This window comes from Ovis aries, chromosome 13 (genome assembly GCF_016772045.2).
Source record: "Ovis aries strain OAR_USU_Benz2616 breed Rambouillet chromosome 13, ARS-UI_Ramb_v3.0, whole genome shotgun sequence".
In the NCBI taxonomy this organism is placed as follows: domain Eukaryota; kingdom Metazoa; phylum Chordata; class Mammalia; order Artiodactyla; family Bovidae; genus Ovis; species Ovis aries.
Window position 1 is genome coordinate 32396116 of NC_056066.1, and position 13390 is coordinate 32409505.

General features: G+C 43.0%; 1 protein-coding gene across 10 annotated transcripts in view; it reads right to left on the minus strand.

Moving 5' to 3' along the window:
* Positions 1–13390, minus strand: part of NSUN6 (NOP2/Sun RNA methyltransferase 6) — an 86277-nt gene that overhangs the window by 32108 nt on the left and 40779 nt on the right. For all 10 annotated transcript variants that reach the window (XM_004014257.5, XM_060397392.1, XM_042230602.1 and 7 more), the window contains 3 exons: positions 10864–10945; positions 5477–5596; positions 1325–1469 (listed from right to left, as the gene is read on the minus strand). In XM_004014257.5, coding sequence (XP_004014306.4) covers positions 1325–1469; positions 5477–5596; positions 10864–10945 — 347 coding nt within the window. The remainder of the gene's footprint in view (positions 1–1324; positions 1470–5476; positions 5597–10863; positions 10946–13390) is intronic.

Sequence of the window (13390 nt, forward strand, 5' to 3'; positions counted from 1 at the left end):
CCAGTCAGAATGGCCATCATCAAACAATCTACAAATAATACTGGAGACGGTGTGGATAAAAGGGAACCCTCTTTTACTGTTGGTGGGAATGTAAACTGATATAACCACCACAGAGAACAGTATGAAGGTTCTGTAAAAAACTCAAAATAGAACTACCATGTGCCCTAGCAATCCCACTACTGGGCACATGCCCTGAGAAAACCGTAATTCAAAAAGACCCCTGTGCCCCAACATTCACTGCAGCACTGTTTACAGTAGTCAGGACATGGGAGCAACCTGGACGTCCACAGACAGATGAACACATGATGTGAAACATCTATCGATGGAATATTACTCAGCCATAAAAAGTGACCAAACGGGGCCATCTGCAGTGAGGCGGATGAACCTAGAGTCGGTCACACAGAGTGAAGTGAGTGAGAAAAACAAATATACATTAACACATACATATGGAAACTAGATAAATGGTACTGACGACCCTATTTGCAGGAGAGGAAGAGACACAGACGTAGAGAGCACACTTGTGCATATAGCAGGGGAAGGAGAGAATGGAACAAACTGAGAAAATAGTATTGACATATATATACTACCATGTGTAAAACAGCTAGCGAAGTTTCTGTGTAACACTGGGAGCCTGGTGCTCTGTCGTGACCTAGAGGGGTGGGATGTGGGGGTGGGAGGGAGGCTCACAAGGGAGGGGATATGTGTATATGTACAGCTGATTCACAGTGTTGTACAGCAGAAACACCCAATTGTAAACAATTATCCTCTAATTTAAAAATTGCTTTTTACAAATCACATGAATCGAACAGCATCTAATCAATAAACATTCTAGGAAAACAATGCCCACAATTGATTAAAATATGCAAGTTCCTTGAATAATTTATGAAATAAAGTCTAAATACAAACAAAGATAGAGAAATAGAGTGATGTAACCAATGCAATATTTTATTCCAGAACAAGAATCATTGCAGTTTTTCCTTTCTAGTTCTATATATCACCAGTTCCTCACGAAAAATGAAACACGAAGAATCATAAAGCTGAAAGGCTTATATAGAATCTCAACTTCCTGAGCTGTAATATGAAACTAAAACAAACACGCTAAGAATAAAGAGTTTGACCAAGTCTTGGAGGTTTGATTCTATATTTAAAACCAGATATTCAAAGATGAGATGAAAAGCAAAAAAGACATCTATTATGCCAAAATATCTTAGACCCACGACTGAGTTTCAAGGCCCTATGTATATTTAGGGGCTGGCACAAAGGCAGCAAAATCTGACTGTAAATGCCAATTACAGAAGCCTTTGAAAGATAAAATTTAACTCACCGTCTGTGTCCTTAACCATATCAAGTTTAAGGGCCTTTGTTCCATCGAAGCAAAATGCCCGGATGGAATTTAATCCTAACAATAATGCATTCTGCTTTATTTTTTCTACTTTTTTGGATATTTTATCCAGTGCTATCACTTCTCCCTAAAAAAAAAAAAAAAGGAAACATAAAAAAGTGCAAATACAAAGGAATCATGAAAATTATCAAAGAAAAAATCTCATGAATAATTATATTCTTCCCCACTTTCCTGTTTCCCCCAGTTTTAAAGGTGAATTCATCATCCAAATGTATACTAACTTTACATCGACTACCTATTAAGCGTTTCCTTTTAAAGAACACAATCTTGCCAGATAATTTTCTTATAATGCCATCTACTTTTACTCCACAGAACTCAAAACTGAACAGCAGTGTTAGCAATCTTCTCCCAGGTGGTGCTGGTGGTAAGAACCTGCCTGCCAATGCAGGAGATAGATGTAGGAGACATGGGTTCAATCCCTGGGTCTGGAAGAGAACATGGCAACCCACTACAGCGTTCTTGCCTGAGGAGCCTGGTGGGCTACAGCCCACGGGGTCACAGACTCAGACACAACTGAAGCGACTTATCACACGAAGAAACTTTAAAATATCCATTTGAGATAAATATTAAAATATCACCAATTTGATGTGCCCTGCTCACCTCTGGAAGAGCATGTTTTTCTGAGACATTTGCCTTCTAGAACTCTGAGATGCAAACGAATGTTGCTTGTAAAATCAGCCTTCATCCCAGTACTTTCTGAGCTATGTACACGTAACAAAACTCATGTGAATTCTGACAACTAAAGACAGAAAAATATAAGCCTGTATCACAGCAAAATGTTCTGAACTATAAAAAATAGATCAAAAATAATTTTACATGGAAACACTTTAAGTCAAAGTCAATAGGGACTTCCCTGGCAGTCCAGTGGTTAAGACTTCATGTTTCAAGGCAGGGGGGTGGGTTTGATCCCCACCTGGGGAGCTAAGATCACACATGCAGTGGCACAGCCAAAAAAAGAAAACATGAAAAACAGAAATAATACTGCAACAAATTTAATACTTTAAAAATGGTCCATATAAAAAAAAATCTTAAAAAAAAAAGTCATTAAAGAGAAGAGGCTACAGTTTTCTGAACAGGCTGTGATACTCATAGTCAAAGCTATGGTTTTTCCAGAAGAAATGTATGTGATGAGTTGGACCACAAAGGCGGCCGAGCACTAAAGAATTGATGCTTTTGACCTGCGGTGTTGGAGAAGACTCTTGAGAGTCCCTTGGCCTGCAAGGAGATGCAATGGTCCCGAATATTCATTGGAAGGACTGATGCTGAAACTGAAGCTCCAATACTTTGGCCACCTGATGCCAAGAACTGGCTTATTTGAAAAGACCCTGATGCTGGGAAAGGTTGAAGGCAGGAGGAGAGGATGACAGAGGATGAGATGGTTGGATGGCATCACTGACTCAATGGACACAGGTTTGAGCAAGCTCTGGGAGTTGGTGATGGACAGGGAAGCCTGGCGAGCTGTGGTCCATGAGGTCGCAAAGAGTCGGACATGACTGAGCAACTGAACTGAACTGTGATAGTCACGTGGTATTTTAAAACGCTCTGTGAAATGATTCTGCAGAGATAGTGACACAAACTCTTCGATGTATTTTGCTTTTTTTCCCTTCTTGCGTGACGTATGCACTGACTGCATAGACTATACAGTACTGAAGATTTGCTCATCATGCTCCTGGAGGTGACACCAGGCTGAGCAGTTGGCACAGTTCCAATTAATACCATGATGGAAAGGAAAACCATTCCAAGTAAGTGGAACTGGAAAAGTAGGCCAAAACCACCAGAATAAGGTTCCAGTGTAACTACAGTGAAGGAGAAAGTGCACTGGCTGAAGGTTGCTTTTAGAGAAGTATGAGACAGGAGGCTACACTTACACAAAGTCTGGTTAACTATATTAAACAAATCAACAATGACAACAAATCAAAAGCAGTAATGAAATCTGGGATTCAGTTCCGACTCAATTATTTCTATTCAGGTTCCTGGGATGTTGCCTAAACAGCCCCAATTTTTCAAGTCTTCACATAGTCTCACCCTCTGCTGTTGACCTTGCAACACTCAGCTGGTCCCAGCTGGTCTCAGCCACGTAGTTTCCACTGGCCAATAGGATGACAGCAGAGGTGATGTAGGCAGAGATGCGAAAAGCGCTCCAGCAGCATCCTTGTTCTGCGTTGTCCTCTGCCACTGCTGACCATCACTACTGCCCTCTGCTGGGCGAGCACCCTGGCCCCACGGGAAGCTGAGAGACGCAGGGGCCAGAAGCAAGACACTCCAGTGGCCTCAGCTGAGACAATGCCATCCAGCCCAAGTAAGCGAGCCCATCAAGGCCATCAGAACCTCTGGCTAACCCATCACTGACCCAGTGCTAGAGCCAGGCAGGCTGGGATCGACTGAATTACACAGACTCCAGAATGGACTCAGGAGTAAGCCGTAAGCCACCCAGTCTGTGTAGCTGCTTTTAAACAATGCTGATGCTGAAGCTGAAGGCCACCTGATATGAAGAGCCAATTCACTGGGAAAGACCCTGATGCTGGGAAAGACTGAAGGCAGGAGGAGAAGGGGGCGACAGAGGATGAGATGATTGCATGGCATCACTAACGGAATTTGAGCAAACTCCAGGAGACAGTGAAGGACAGGGAAGCCTGGTGTGCGGCAGTCCATGGGGTCGCAAAGAGGTGGACACGACTGAGTGACTGAACAACAACGTGGCTGATTTTTCCCTGCCAAATGCACTCCTCTCAGAGTCCTCCCAATCCAGCAGCTCTGCCTCTCAAAGTTCTCTGGCCAAAAACCTAAGGAGTCACCCTCAGTCACTCTCTCATTTCACAACCCATGTCCAACCCATCAACAACTCCTAACAGCTCCAGCTTGAAAACATAGCCAGAATCTGCCCAACTTCTCACCCGCTCTGTGATGTCCCCTGACTTACTGTCTCCTAAGTGGTCTCTCTGCATCTATTCTGCCCTTTTACAGCTTGTCTGAGGCCTCAGCCAACGTAAGAAGCAATCTCCCATCTCTGGAGCAGGTGTGAAGTCCCCTCAGACGCTCGCAAAGCTCCTCCGCCAAAATGCCTCGGGCCTAACCCCATCTCTCTGATTCTCTCCCTCGTCACTTAGTCCACACAGCAAAACTACTTAAGGTTCCCCCCAGAAGTCAAGACAGTCTCCAGCCTCAGCGCATTCACCCTTATCATTTCCTCTCACTGGAACATCCTTCCCACCTGTAGATCTTTCCCAAATACCACCTTCCCAGGGCAGCTCTCCCTTGCTATCCACGTGAAACTGCAAACTCACTCTCCCTTCTTGCCATATTCCCAAGCCCCAGAAGCCTCCCTTTGTGTTTCACCACAGCCCTTACCACAATTACATATGCCTTATCTTCTACTCATTTGTTATCTGTGTCCCTTTACTGGAATGTAAGCTCCATGAAGAAGGACATTTTGGTCACTGTGCTTTATTGGTGTACCCCAGTACTCACTGTAAGGATAAGTATTTTTTAAAATCAGTCCAGCAATCAATGAAAATCTGACTCTTGATCAAGAAAGCTGTAATTTCATTGCCTCATTTTATTTTTTTAAATGTTCTTAAAGCTTCAGCTTATTTACTTATTTTTACTTTACAATATTGTATTGGTTTTGCTATACATCAACATGAATCTGCCACGGGTATACATGTGTTCCCCATTCTGAACCCCCCTCCCACCTCCCTCCTCGTACCATTGCCTCATTTTAGATTCCTTTGCTATCCACCTAAAACTATCACACCATTATTAATCAGCTGTACTCCAATATTAAACAATTTTTTAAAGAAATAAAGCTATTGTAACTGAAGCTACTAGCACGTATATTTTAGGAACCATCTGGTTTTATGGATTTTGAAACAAAGAGGAGAGGTAACGTCAACTTGCATACATTTCTTGAGCTGAAGAATCTCAGTTGAAGCACAGAGTGGTTACAAAGCCACACAGCAAATATGCACATGAAGGAAACAGTAAAGTCTGAGCTACAGTTACTGAGGACAGACCTTCTTTTGTGACAATGCCTCAGGTGACACCGTGAGCCGTTCTGCACGCGGAAGGCCTCACCTGATCGCACATCAGTGCTGCAATGTGTGTCGTTTTGCCTCCGGGTGCTGCACACAAATCTAGAACCTTCTCTCCAGGCTGAGGATCCAGAACATGACTTACTACAGCAGATGGCAAATTCTATAAGGGAAAAAATAAAATGATCAGCTGCCAGTGACTCTAGATCACTTTAAATTTCAGAAACAGAGAAAGTAGAGATTCCTGGAGGGACTTCCATGGTGGTCTAGTGCGTAAGGATCCGCCTGCCAATGCTGAGGACATAGGTTCGATCCCTGGTCCAGGCAGATCCCACTTGCCGTAGAGCAACTAAACCCGCACACTGCAACCAGAGAGTAGCCCCCGCACCACAAAGAGATAAAGCTTGTGCTCAGTAACAAAGAGCCAGAGCAGCCATGAAAAAATAAACAATTTTTAAGAAGAGACTACCGGAGGTAACCCAGTACAACATCCTCGGCCAAGAGTATGTTTTTTGTAAATATACCAGTGTCAGAAAATTCTTAACTTCCCAGAGTATCTTGTGATCTCACAAGGCATCTATATACACATAGACACACACATGCATGACGCATTTCCGCAACCAATTCACCAAAAAATGCACACTGTCCTTTTTCAATTCAGTGGTTCTCAACATTTTGGAGGCAAGAGATGTCTTATAAGTGTGAAAAAGCTTTGTTATCTTTTTACCCAGAAAACGTACAAAACCTTGCCACATGAGGTGCGTTGCTAATTCCGACCTAAGAATCTTCGTTTTATGCCGCTGATGTCTCTTAAAGGCATATCTGGGTTCCTATCTCCCCACCACGACCACACTTCAGCAAAAGAAAGTGAAAACATTTTAGCTATTTCTGGTTAGCACTCAGAAATATATTATGAAAGATTACACAAGCCAAAAGTATCTCCATCTATAGGTATAAATTTTTATTAAATTATTAACACATTATTAGTATTCATTATATAAAGACTGGAGGATAACAGGTCAGCCTTCAGTATGATAGAATAACATTACATAATCATTTATTTTTAAAATTGCTTGGCAGGAAAAAAAATAAGAGGTTAAGAAGCATAGGGCTATTTTTTATTTATTCAATTTTTTAGTGTTTTAGGCCACACCATGAGGCATCCAGGGATTGGACCTGTACCGTCTACACTGTGAGCATGAAGTCATAACCACTGGACCACCAGGGAAATCCAGCATGGGTGCTATTTTTTAAGTTCAAAGGTTTCCATTCATTCTCACGCTGAAACGCATCGATTCATAGGTACTCAGAAACTTGAGAGGGTTACACTGCTCAAGTGAATCCAAGATCACCCCTTCAAAAGAGAAAACCAAGGATAAGGAAGGAGACACAGACAAGCAAGCTCCCCTTCTCTCTATGCACAGACGGGCGTATACCGAGCACTAAGTCCAACGCACGTCAGTGCTCTGCAGCCTCAGTGCGTGCGGCTGACGACAGGACTTACCAAACGTATTTTAAGTGCTGTTTCCCCGGCCACTGAAATTCAGAGCCTTTTTGCTTATTACAGTGCCACCTGCAACAAGGAAACAGACCAGCTCAGCAAAGCTGACAGAGAGCTCATCACTTGGGTGATCAGCCTAGCCAACGGGTACACACAGCATGGTCGTCCACAGTGCCCAGTAAAGGGTCTTCTCGAAGAATCCAGTGCTCTCTGACCAGGTCTGCATTAACTAGAGAAAGTCTGACCTCCCTGCCCAGGAAAAGGCAATGCTGGGATGGGTGCTCGCTATTTCCCAAGCTGATGACATAAGAGATGACCGTTTCAAAAAGCTCCAGGTGCACAGCCTCAACCAAGAAGATACCTGGGATATAGCTGCAATTTCAGTTTTTTATGCCATGTCCAATCACCTTGCCCATTTTGTCAATCTTGTTCCCAACAAAGAATTCTATTGGATGGGCTGAAGCAATGATGTCAAAGACACCAGGAGTGAACCTGCTGCTCACAAAATATAAAGACCTGAACAGAAAGATCAGTGTTTACATTTCAAGCATGTTACTTCACAGGACACCACTTGGGAAGTAATTTTTTTTTTTTTAATATTGAATCAATGGATAGGAAAGAAACCAAATAAATTTGTCCGCTGCCTGTTTGATGAGATAGATCCCAAGGAACATTTGACATCTGGGTCTAGGGAAACCTTTTATGTTTTACTTTTGTTGTGATCTGAAAGAAACATCAGGAGCAAAGGAGTTCGGACGATGCTTAAGGCATTTCTGATGAACGGATTGACATCTGTGACTTTCAGCAACACCTGAACATTTTTTAGCTTTTAAAAAATAGAGCTACATAGAAACTGGTCTATACAGACTATGGTTTGAAATAAATTCCTTGTTAACACGATGGTATTTAAAGGCTCTGAGGACTTCCCTGGTGGCACAGTGGATAGGAATCCACTGCCAATCCAGGGGACACGGGTTCACTCCCTGGTCTGGGAAGATTCCATGTTTCCACAGACACTAAGCACATGTGCAAGAACTCCTGAAGCCTGTGCGCCTGGAGCCTGTGCCCCACAAGAGACGCCACCACAATGAGAAGCCCGCACACCACAACCAGAGAGTAGCCCTCACTCACCACAACCAGAGAAAAGCCCACACAGCAAAGAAAACCCAACACAGCCAAAAATAAAAATAATTTAATTGTTAAAAGAAAAAATAGGGTAAAGGCGCTGGAAGGCAGTGGGGAGATAAAAGCAGGCACGAAGTTATTCTTTCTTTACTGCCTTCTCCATTTAACCTCCAGCAATTTTTGCTTTTTCACTGAAAGGTCTTAAAATTGTGGTCATCTCAATAGCATTTTAGGCCTTGTGTAGTTTCTTCTTATTTTAGGTTTTAGTAAAAATTATTTCAAACAAGAGAGCACTCACATTTTAAGTACAAGTGTAAGAAAAAAAGCCAAAATCTGACACACTACTAAATGACTTGTTCTATGTGTTACAAACACCACTGCCTTAAGTTTGTGGCCATCTTAAACTTTTCAGGAATCATTTTCATTTATCTAACTGACAGAGATACATGCAAATCCATAAAATGTTTCTGTTTCTACTTGACTTCTTTCAGTTCAGTTCAGTAGTTCAGTCGTCCGACTCTTTGCAACACCATGGACTGCAGCACACCAGGCCTCCCTGTTCATTAACAACTCCCAGAGTTTACCCAAACTCATGTCCATTGCGTCAGTGATGCCATCCAACCACCTCATCCTCTGTTGTCCCCTTCTCCTCCTGCCCTCAATCTTTCCCAGCATCAGGGTCTTTTCAAATGAGTCAGCTCTCCACATGAGGTGGCCAAAGGACTGGAGTTTCAGCTTCCACATCAGTCCTGCCAGTGAACACCCAGGACTGATCTCCTTTAGGATGGACTGGTTGGATCTCCTTGCAGTCCAAGGGACTCTCAAGAGTCTTCTCCAACACCACAGTTCAAAAGCATCAATTCTTCAGTGCTCAGTTTTCTTTAGATTCCAACTCTCACACCCATAAATGACTACTGGAAAAACCAAAGTTTTCACTAGATGGACCTCTGTTGGCAAAGTAATGTCTCTGCTTTTTAATATGCTGTCTAAGTTGGTCATAACTCTTCTTCCAAGGAGTAAGCGTCTTTTAATTTCATGGCTGAAGTTGCCATCTGGAGTGATTTTGGAGCCCAAAAAAATAAAGCGTGTCACTGTTTCCCCATCTATTTGCCATGAAGTGATGGGACCAGATGCCAGGATCTTCGTTTTCTGAATGTTGAGCTTTAAGCCAACTTTTTCACTCTCCACTTTCACTTTCATCAAGAGGCTCTTTGGTTCTTCTTCACTTTCTGTCATAAGGGTGGTGTCACCTGCATATCTGAGGTTATTGATATTTCTCCCAGCAGTCTTAATTCTAGCTTGTACTTCATCCAGCCCAGCATTTCTCATGATGCACTCAGCACATAAGTCAAATAAGCAGGTGACAATATACATCCTTGACGTGCTCCTTTCCCTTTTTGGAACCAGTCTGTTGTTCCATGTCCAGTTCTAACCGTTGCTTCCTAACCTCCATATAGGTTTCTCAAGAGGCAGGTCAGGTGGTCTGGTATTCCCATCTCTTTCAGAATTTTCCACAGTTTATTGTGATTCACACAGTCAGAGGCTTTGGCATAGTCAATAGAGCAGAAATAGATGTTTTTCTGGAACTCTCTTGCTTTTTCCATGATCCAGCAGATGTTGGCAATTTGATCTCCGGTTCTTCTGCCTCTTCTAAAACCAGCTTGAACATCTGGAAGTTCACGGTTCACGTATTGTTGAAGCCTGCCTTGGAGAATTTTGAGCATTACTTTACTAGCATGTGAGATGAATACAATTGTGCAGTAGATTGAACATTCTTTGGGATTGCCTTTCTTTGGGATTGGAATGAAAACTGACCTTTTCCAGTCCTGCGGCCACTGCTGAGTTTTCCAAATTTGCTGGCATATTGAGTGCAGCACTTTCACAGCATCATCTTTTAGGATTTGAAATAGTTCAACTGGAATTCCATCACCTCCTCTAGCTTTGTTTGTAGTGATGCTTTCTAAGGCCCACTTGACTTCACATTCCAGGATGTCTGGCTCTAGATGAGTGATCACACCATTGTGATTAACCAGGTCATGAAGATCTTTTTTGTACAGTTCTTCTGTGTATTCTTGCCACCTCTTCTTAATATCTTCTGCTTCTGTTAGGTCCATACCATTTCTGTCCTTTATTGTGCCTATCTTTGCATGAAATGTCCCCTTGGTATCTCTCACTTTCTTGAAGAAATCTTTAGTCTTTCCCATTCTATTGTTTTCCTCTATTTGTTTGCATTGATCACAGAGGAAGGCTTTCTTATCTCTCCTTGCTATTCTTTGGAACTCTGCATTTATATTGTAATATCTTTCCTTTTCTCCATCTTATATTGGAAATAATAATAACAGTAATGATAAATGCTGCCACCTAACCAGTAGATTGTGACAAATCATATCAGTTAGTGTATATGAAAGTACATCCTAAACTGGATAAGGCAAAACAAATTGTTATATCACAGCAATTGATAAGCATCTGACCAAAATCTGCTAACAGTAAACCATCTGAATCTCACTCACAGCCACACGTGGAACATTAATATGTATAGCAAATGCATGCACTATTTAAGGATTAATATGCTGAGATGGAAAGCAATCATTACAATAAGCTATTAAAACAATGTTGGGCAAAGGAAGGGAGAAAATGTAGTTGAAAATCTCAGCTTTTTCTTGCTTCCAAAGGTAGATCAGAAAATATATGAATACACTGCAAAAAAAAAAAAGTTAACAGAAACAAAACAAATCCTTAGATTTCAAATAATTCACTGAAGGATACTTCAACGTCACTAAATATTTGTTGTTACAAACACTTACCTGTAAAAATAAGTAGTTGGGCAGTACATTATCAAATGAAGGGCTGAGATACACCGGCTCTGTCATTCTTACGCCTACGCCTCTGAAAAATGGAAATCTAATATTACTCAGTGTAAATTAAACAGTCTATACAAATGGCATCACCAACTCAATGGACATGGGTTTGGGCAAGCTCCAGGAGACGGTGAAGTACAGGGAAACCCGGCGTGCTGCAGTCCATGGGGTCGCAAAGAGTCAGACATGACTGAGCAACTGAACAACACAAAGTCCACTTCTAGGGACACCCTCAACTGGTATCTCAAATAGAAGATGGATTCATGTCAATGTATGGCAAAACCAATACAGTACTGTAAAGTAAAATAAAGTAAAAATAAAAATTAAAAAAAAAATAAAAAAAATAAAGACTGTGGCAAGATGTTCCACCTGTTAAAAACCTTTTTCTATTCAACACAAGATACTTAAGAGTATTCCTGTGGATTATTTCTGGATTTTTACCCACAATAGAGAAGGCCACTGGGAGCACTAAAAATGATAAAGACACATTAGGTACCACTGCATTCAGAGATGTGAATAGACTAAAAAGCAAAGACCCTCTGAGTCTTTTCTCACTGATGCATTCTCATCTTTGGTAATAGATTTATGACCACTGTTATTACCCTTTCGATTCAATAAACACTTTGTGAAAGCTTCATTTTGCCAGCCACTATGCTCAGTATTTGTATGAAAAATAAAAATCTATGTGAGAATCATGCTGGTGGTAAGCTATCACAAATGTGCCTCCCTGATTCCTTCTCAACTCTTTAGAGAGTAACTGCCCAGTGCTGACACAATCCATGGGCTGACCATTACCACCTCTGTCCCTACTGTGAGTGGCGGTGGAAACGACCACAGAAGGAATGGCCAGGAACCAGGACAGCACAGGGGAAAGTGATCCACCAAAACAGATACCACAGTCAGAAAGACTCAGTCTCTCCAGAGCACACGAGTACACGTCTGCAAAAAGCCAAGCATGGCCAGGTCCACAGGCCACACCAGAGGGAGAGAGAACAAGGGGGAATCGACGTGCTGTTCCAAGGAGTAGAGACCACAGAAGGAAGCACAGTCTGTTCATAAAGACAAAGACAAGAATCAGGACATGGGGCTTCTCCAGTGGCTCAGTGGTAAAGAATCTGCCTGCCAATGCAGGGGACCCAGGTTCAATCCCTGATCCAAAAAGATCCCACATGCCGTGGGACAACTAAGCCCACGTGCCACAGCTACTGAGCCCACATGCCACAACTCCTGAGCCCTCATGCCCTGGAGCCCGTGCTCCGCAGCAAGAGAAGACACTGCAATGAGAAGCCTGCATACTGCAACTAGCGAGTAGCCGGTGCTCGCTGCAACTAGAGAAAAGCCCATCCAGCAAAAACAAAGAGCACAGCACAGCCAAAACTAAATAAAAAATTTAAAAAGAATCAGCATTTGAATGAGTTCAAGGGTACAAGCAGAGAAGAGAGTCCAGCGGGGAAAATAAGACAGAGCCTATAGACACAGCAGGTAGACGAGCTCAGAGCTTATGAACTGGTCTGGGCAGAGAAGCACCTACACAGATGGTGTGGACACTCCTTGCTGTAGGCAGGTGGGCTAATTCTACTCACAACACTTCTGACCACAAACGTGTGGGGTTCTTTCTCACACCCAGCAACTCTCAATCTCTCTGGACACCAAGTGGATAACCTACAATTCAGTTCCCTTCTGACAGACTGCCCAGGGTCATTGTCAGAATCCACAGGTTCAGTCCAACAAGACTGGACCCGAGCTGGGTGCCAACTGCACTGCCCAGGCTGCCATCTGGCTGTGAACGGGGAGGTCACGAGACTCTCGCCTTGGTGTCGACAGCTCACCCGAAGGACTCACAGAACTCGGGAGAACAGTGTATTTATGATTCCCAGTTGATTACGAAGGATACAACCAAACAAAAGGGATGCAGGGCAAGTTACAGGAGGGGGCATGGAGGCACCACCACCCTCTCAGCACCTGGATGTGTTCAGCAACCTGGAAACTGTCCAAGCGCTGTCATTCACTGCTTTTTAGGGAGATTTCATTACACTGTTGTTGCGTAGTTGCTCAGTAGGCCCAGCTCTTTCGCAGCTCCATGTACTGCAGCCCGCCAGGCTCCTCTGTCCATGGGATTTCCCAGGCCAGAAAACTGGAGTGAGTTGCCCTTTCCCTCTCCAGGGGATCTTCCCAACCCAGGGATCGAACCCACGTCTCCTGCATTGGCAGGCGATTCTTTACCACTGGGCAACTTGGGAAGCCCAGTTTCATTACATACGCTAGACCAATTAAACCACTGGTCACTGGTGCCTAGTTCCATCTCCAGTCCCTTTTTCTTCCCCAGAGATATTCCAAAGGCGCTGTAAGTGCCAGCCTTCTAATCACACACTTAGCTGCTTTGGCAAACAGCCCCCATTCTATATGGGGACACAGCTGTCTGGAAGGGATACAAAAACACTCTTATCACTCCTGAGATTCCACAGGTTTTAGG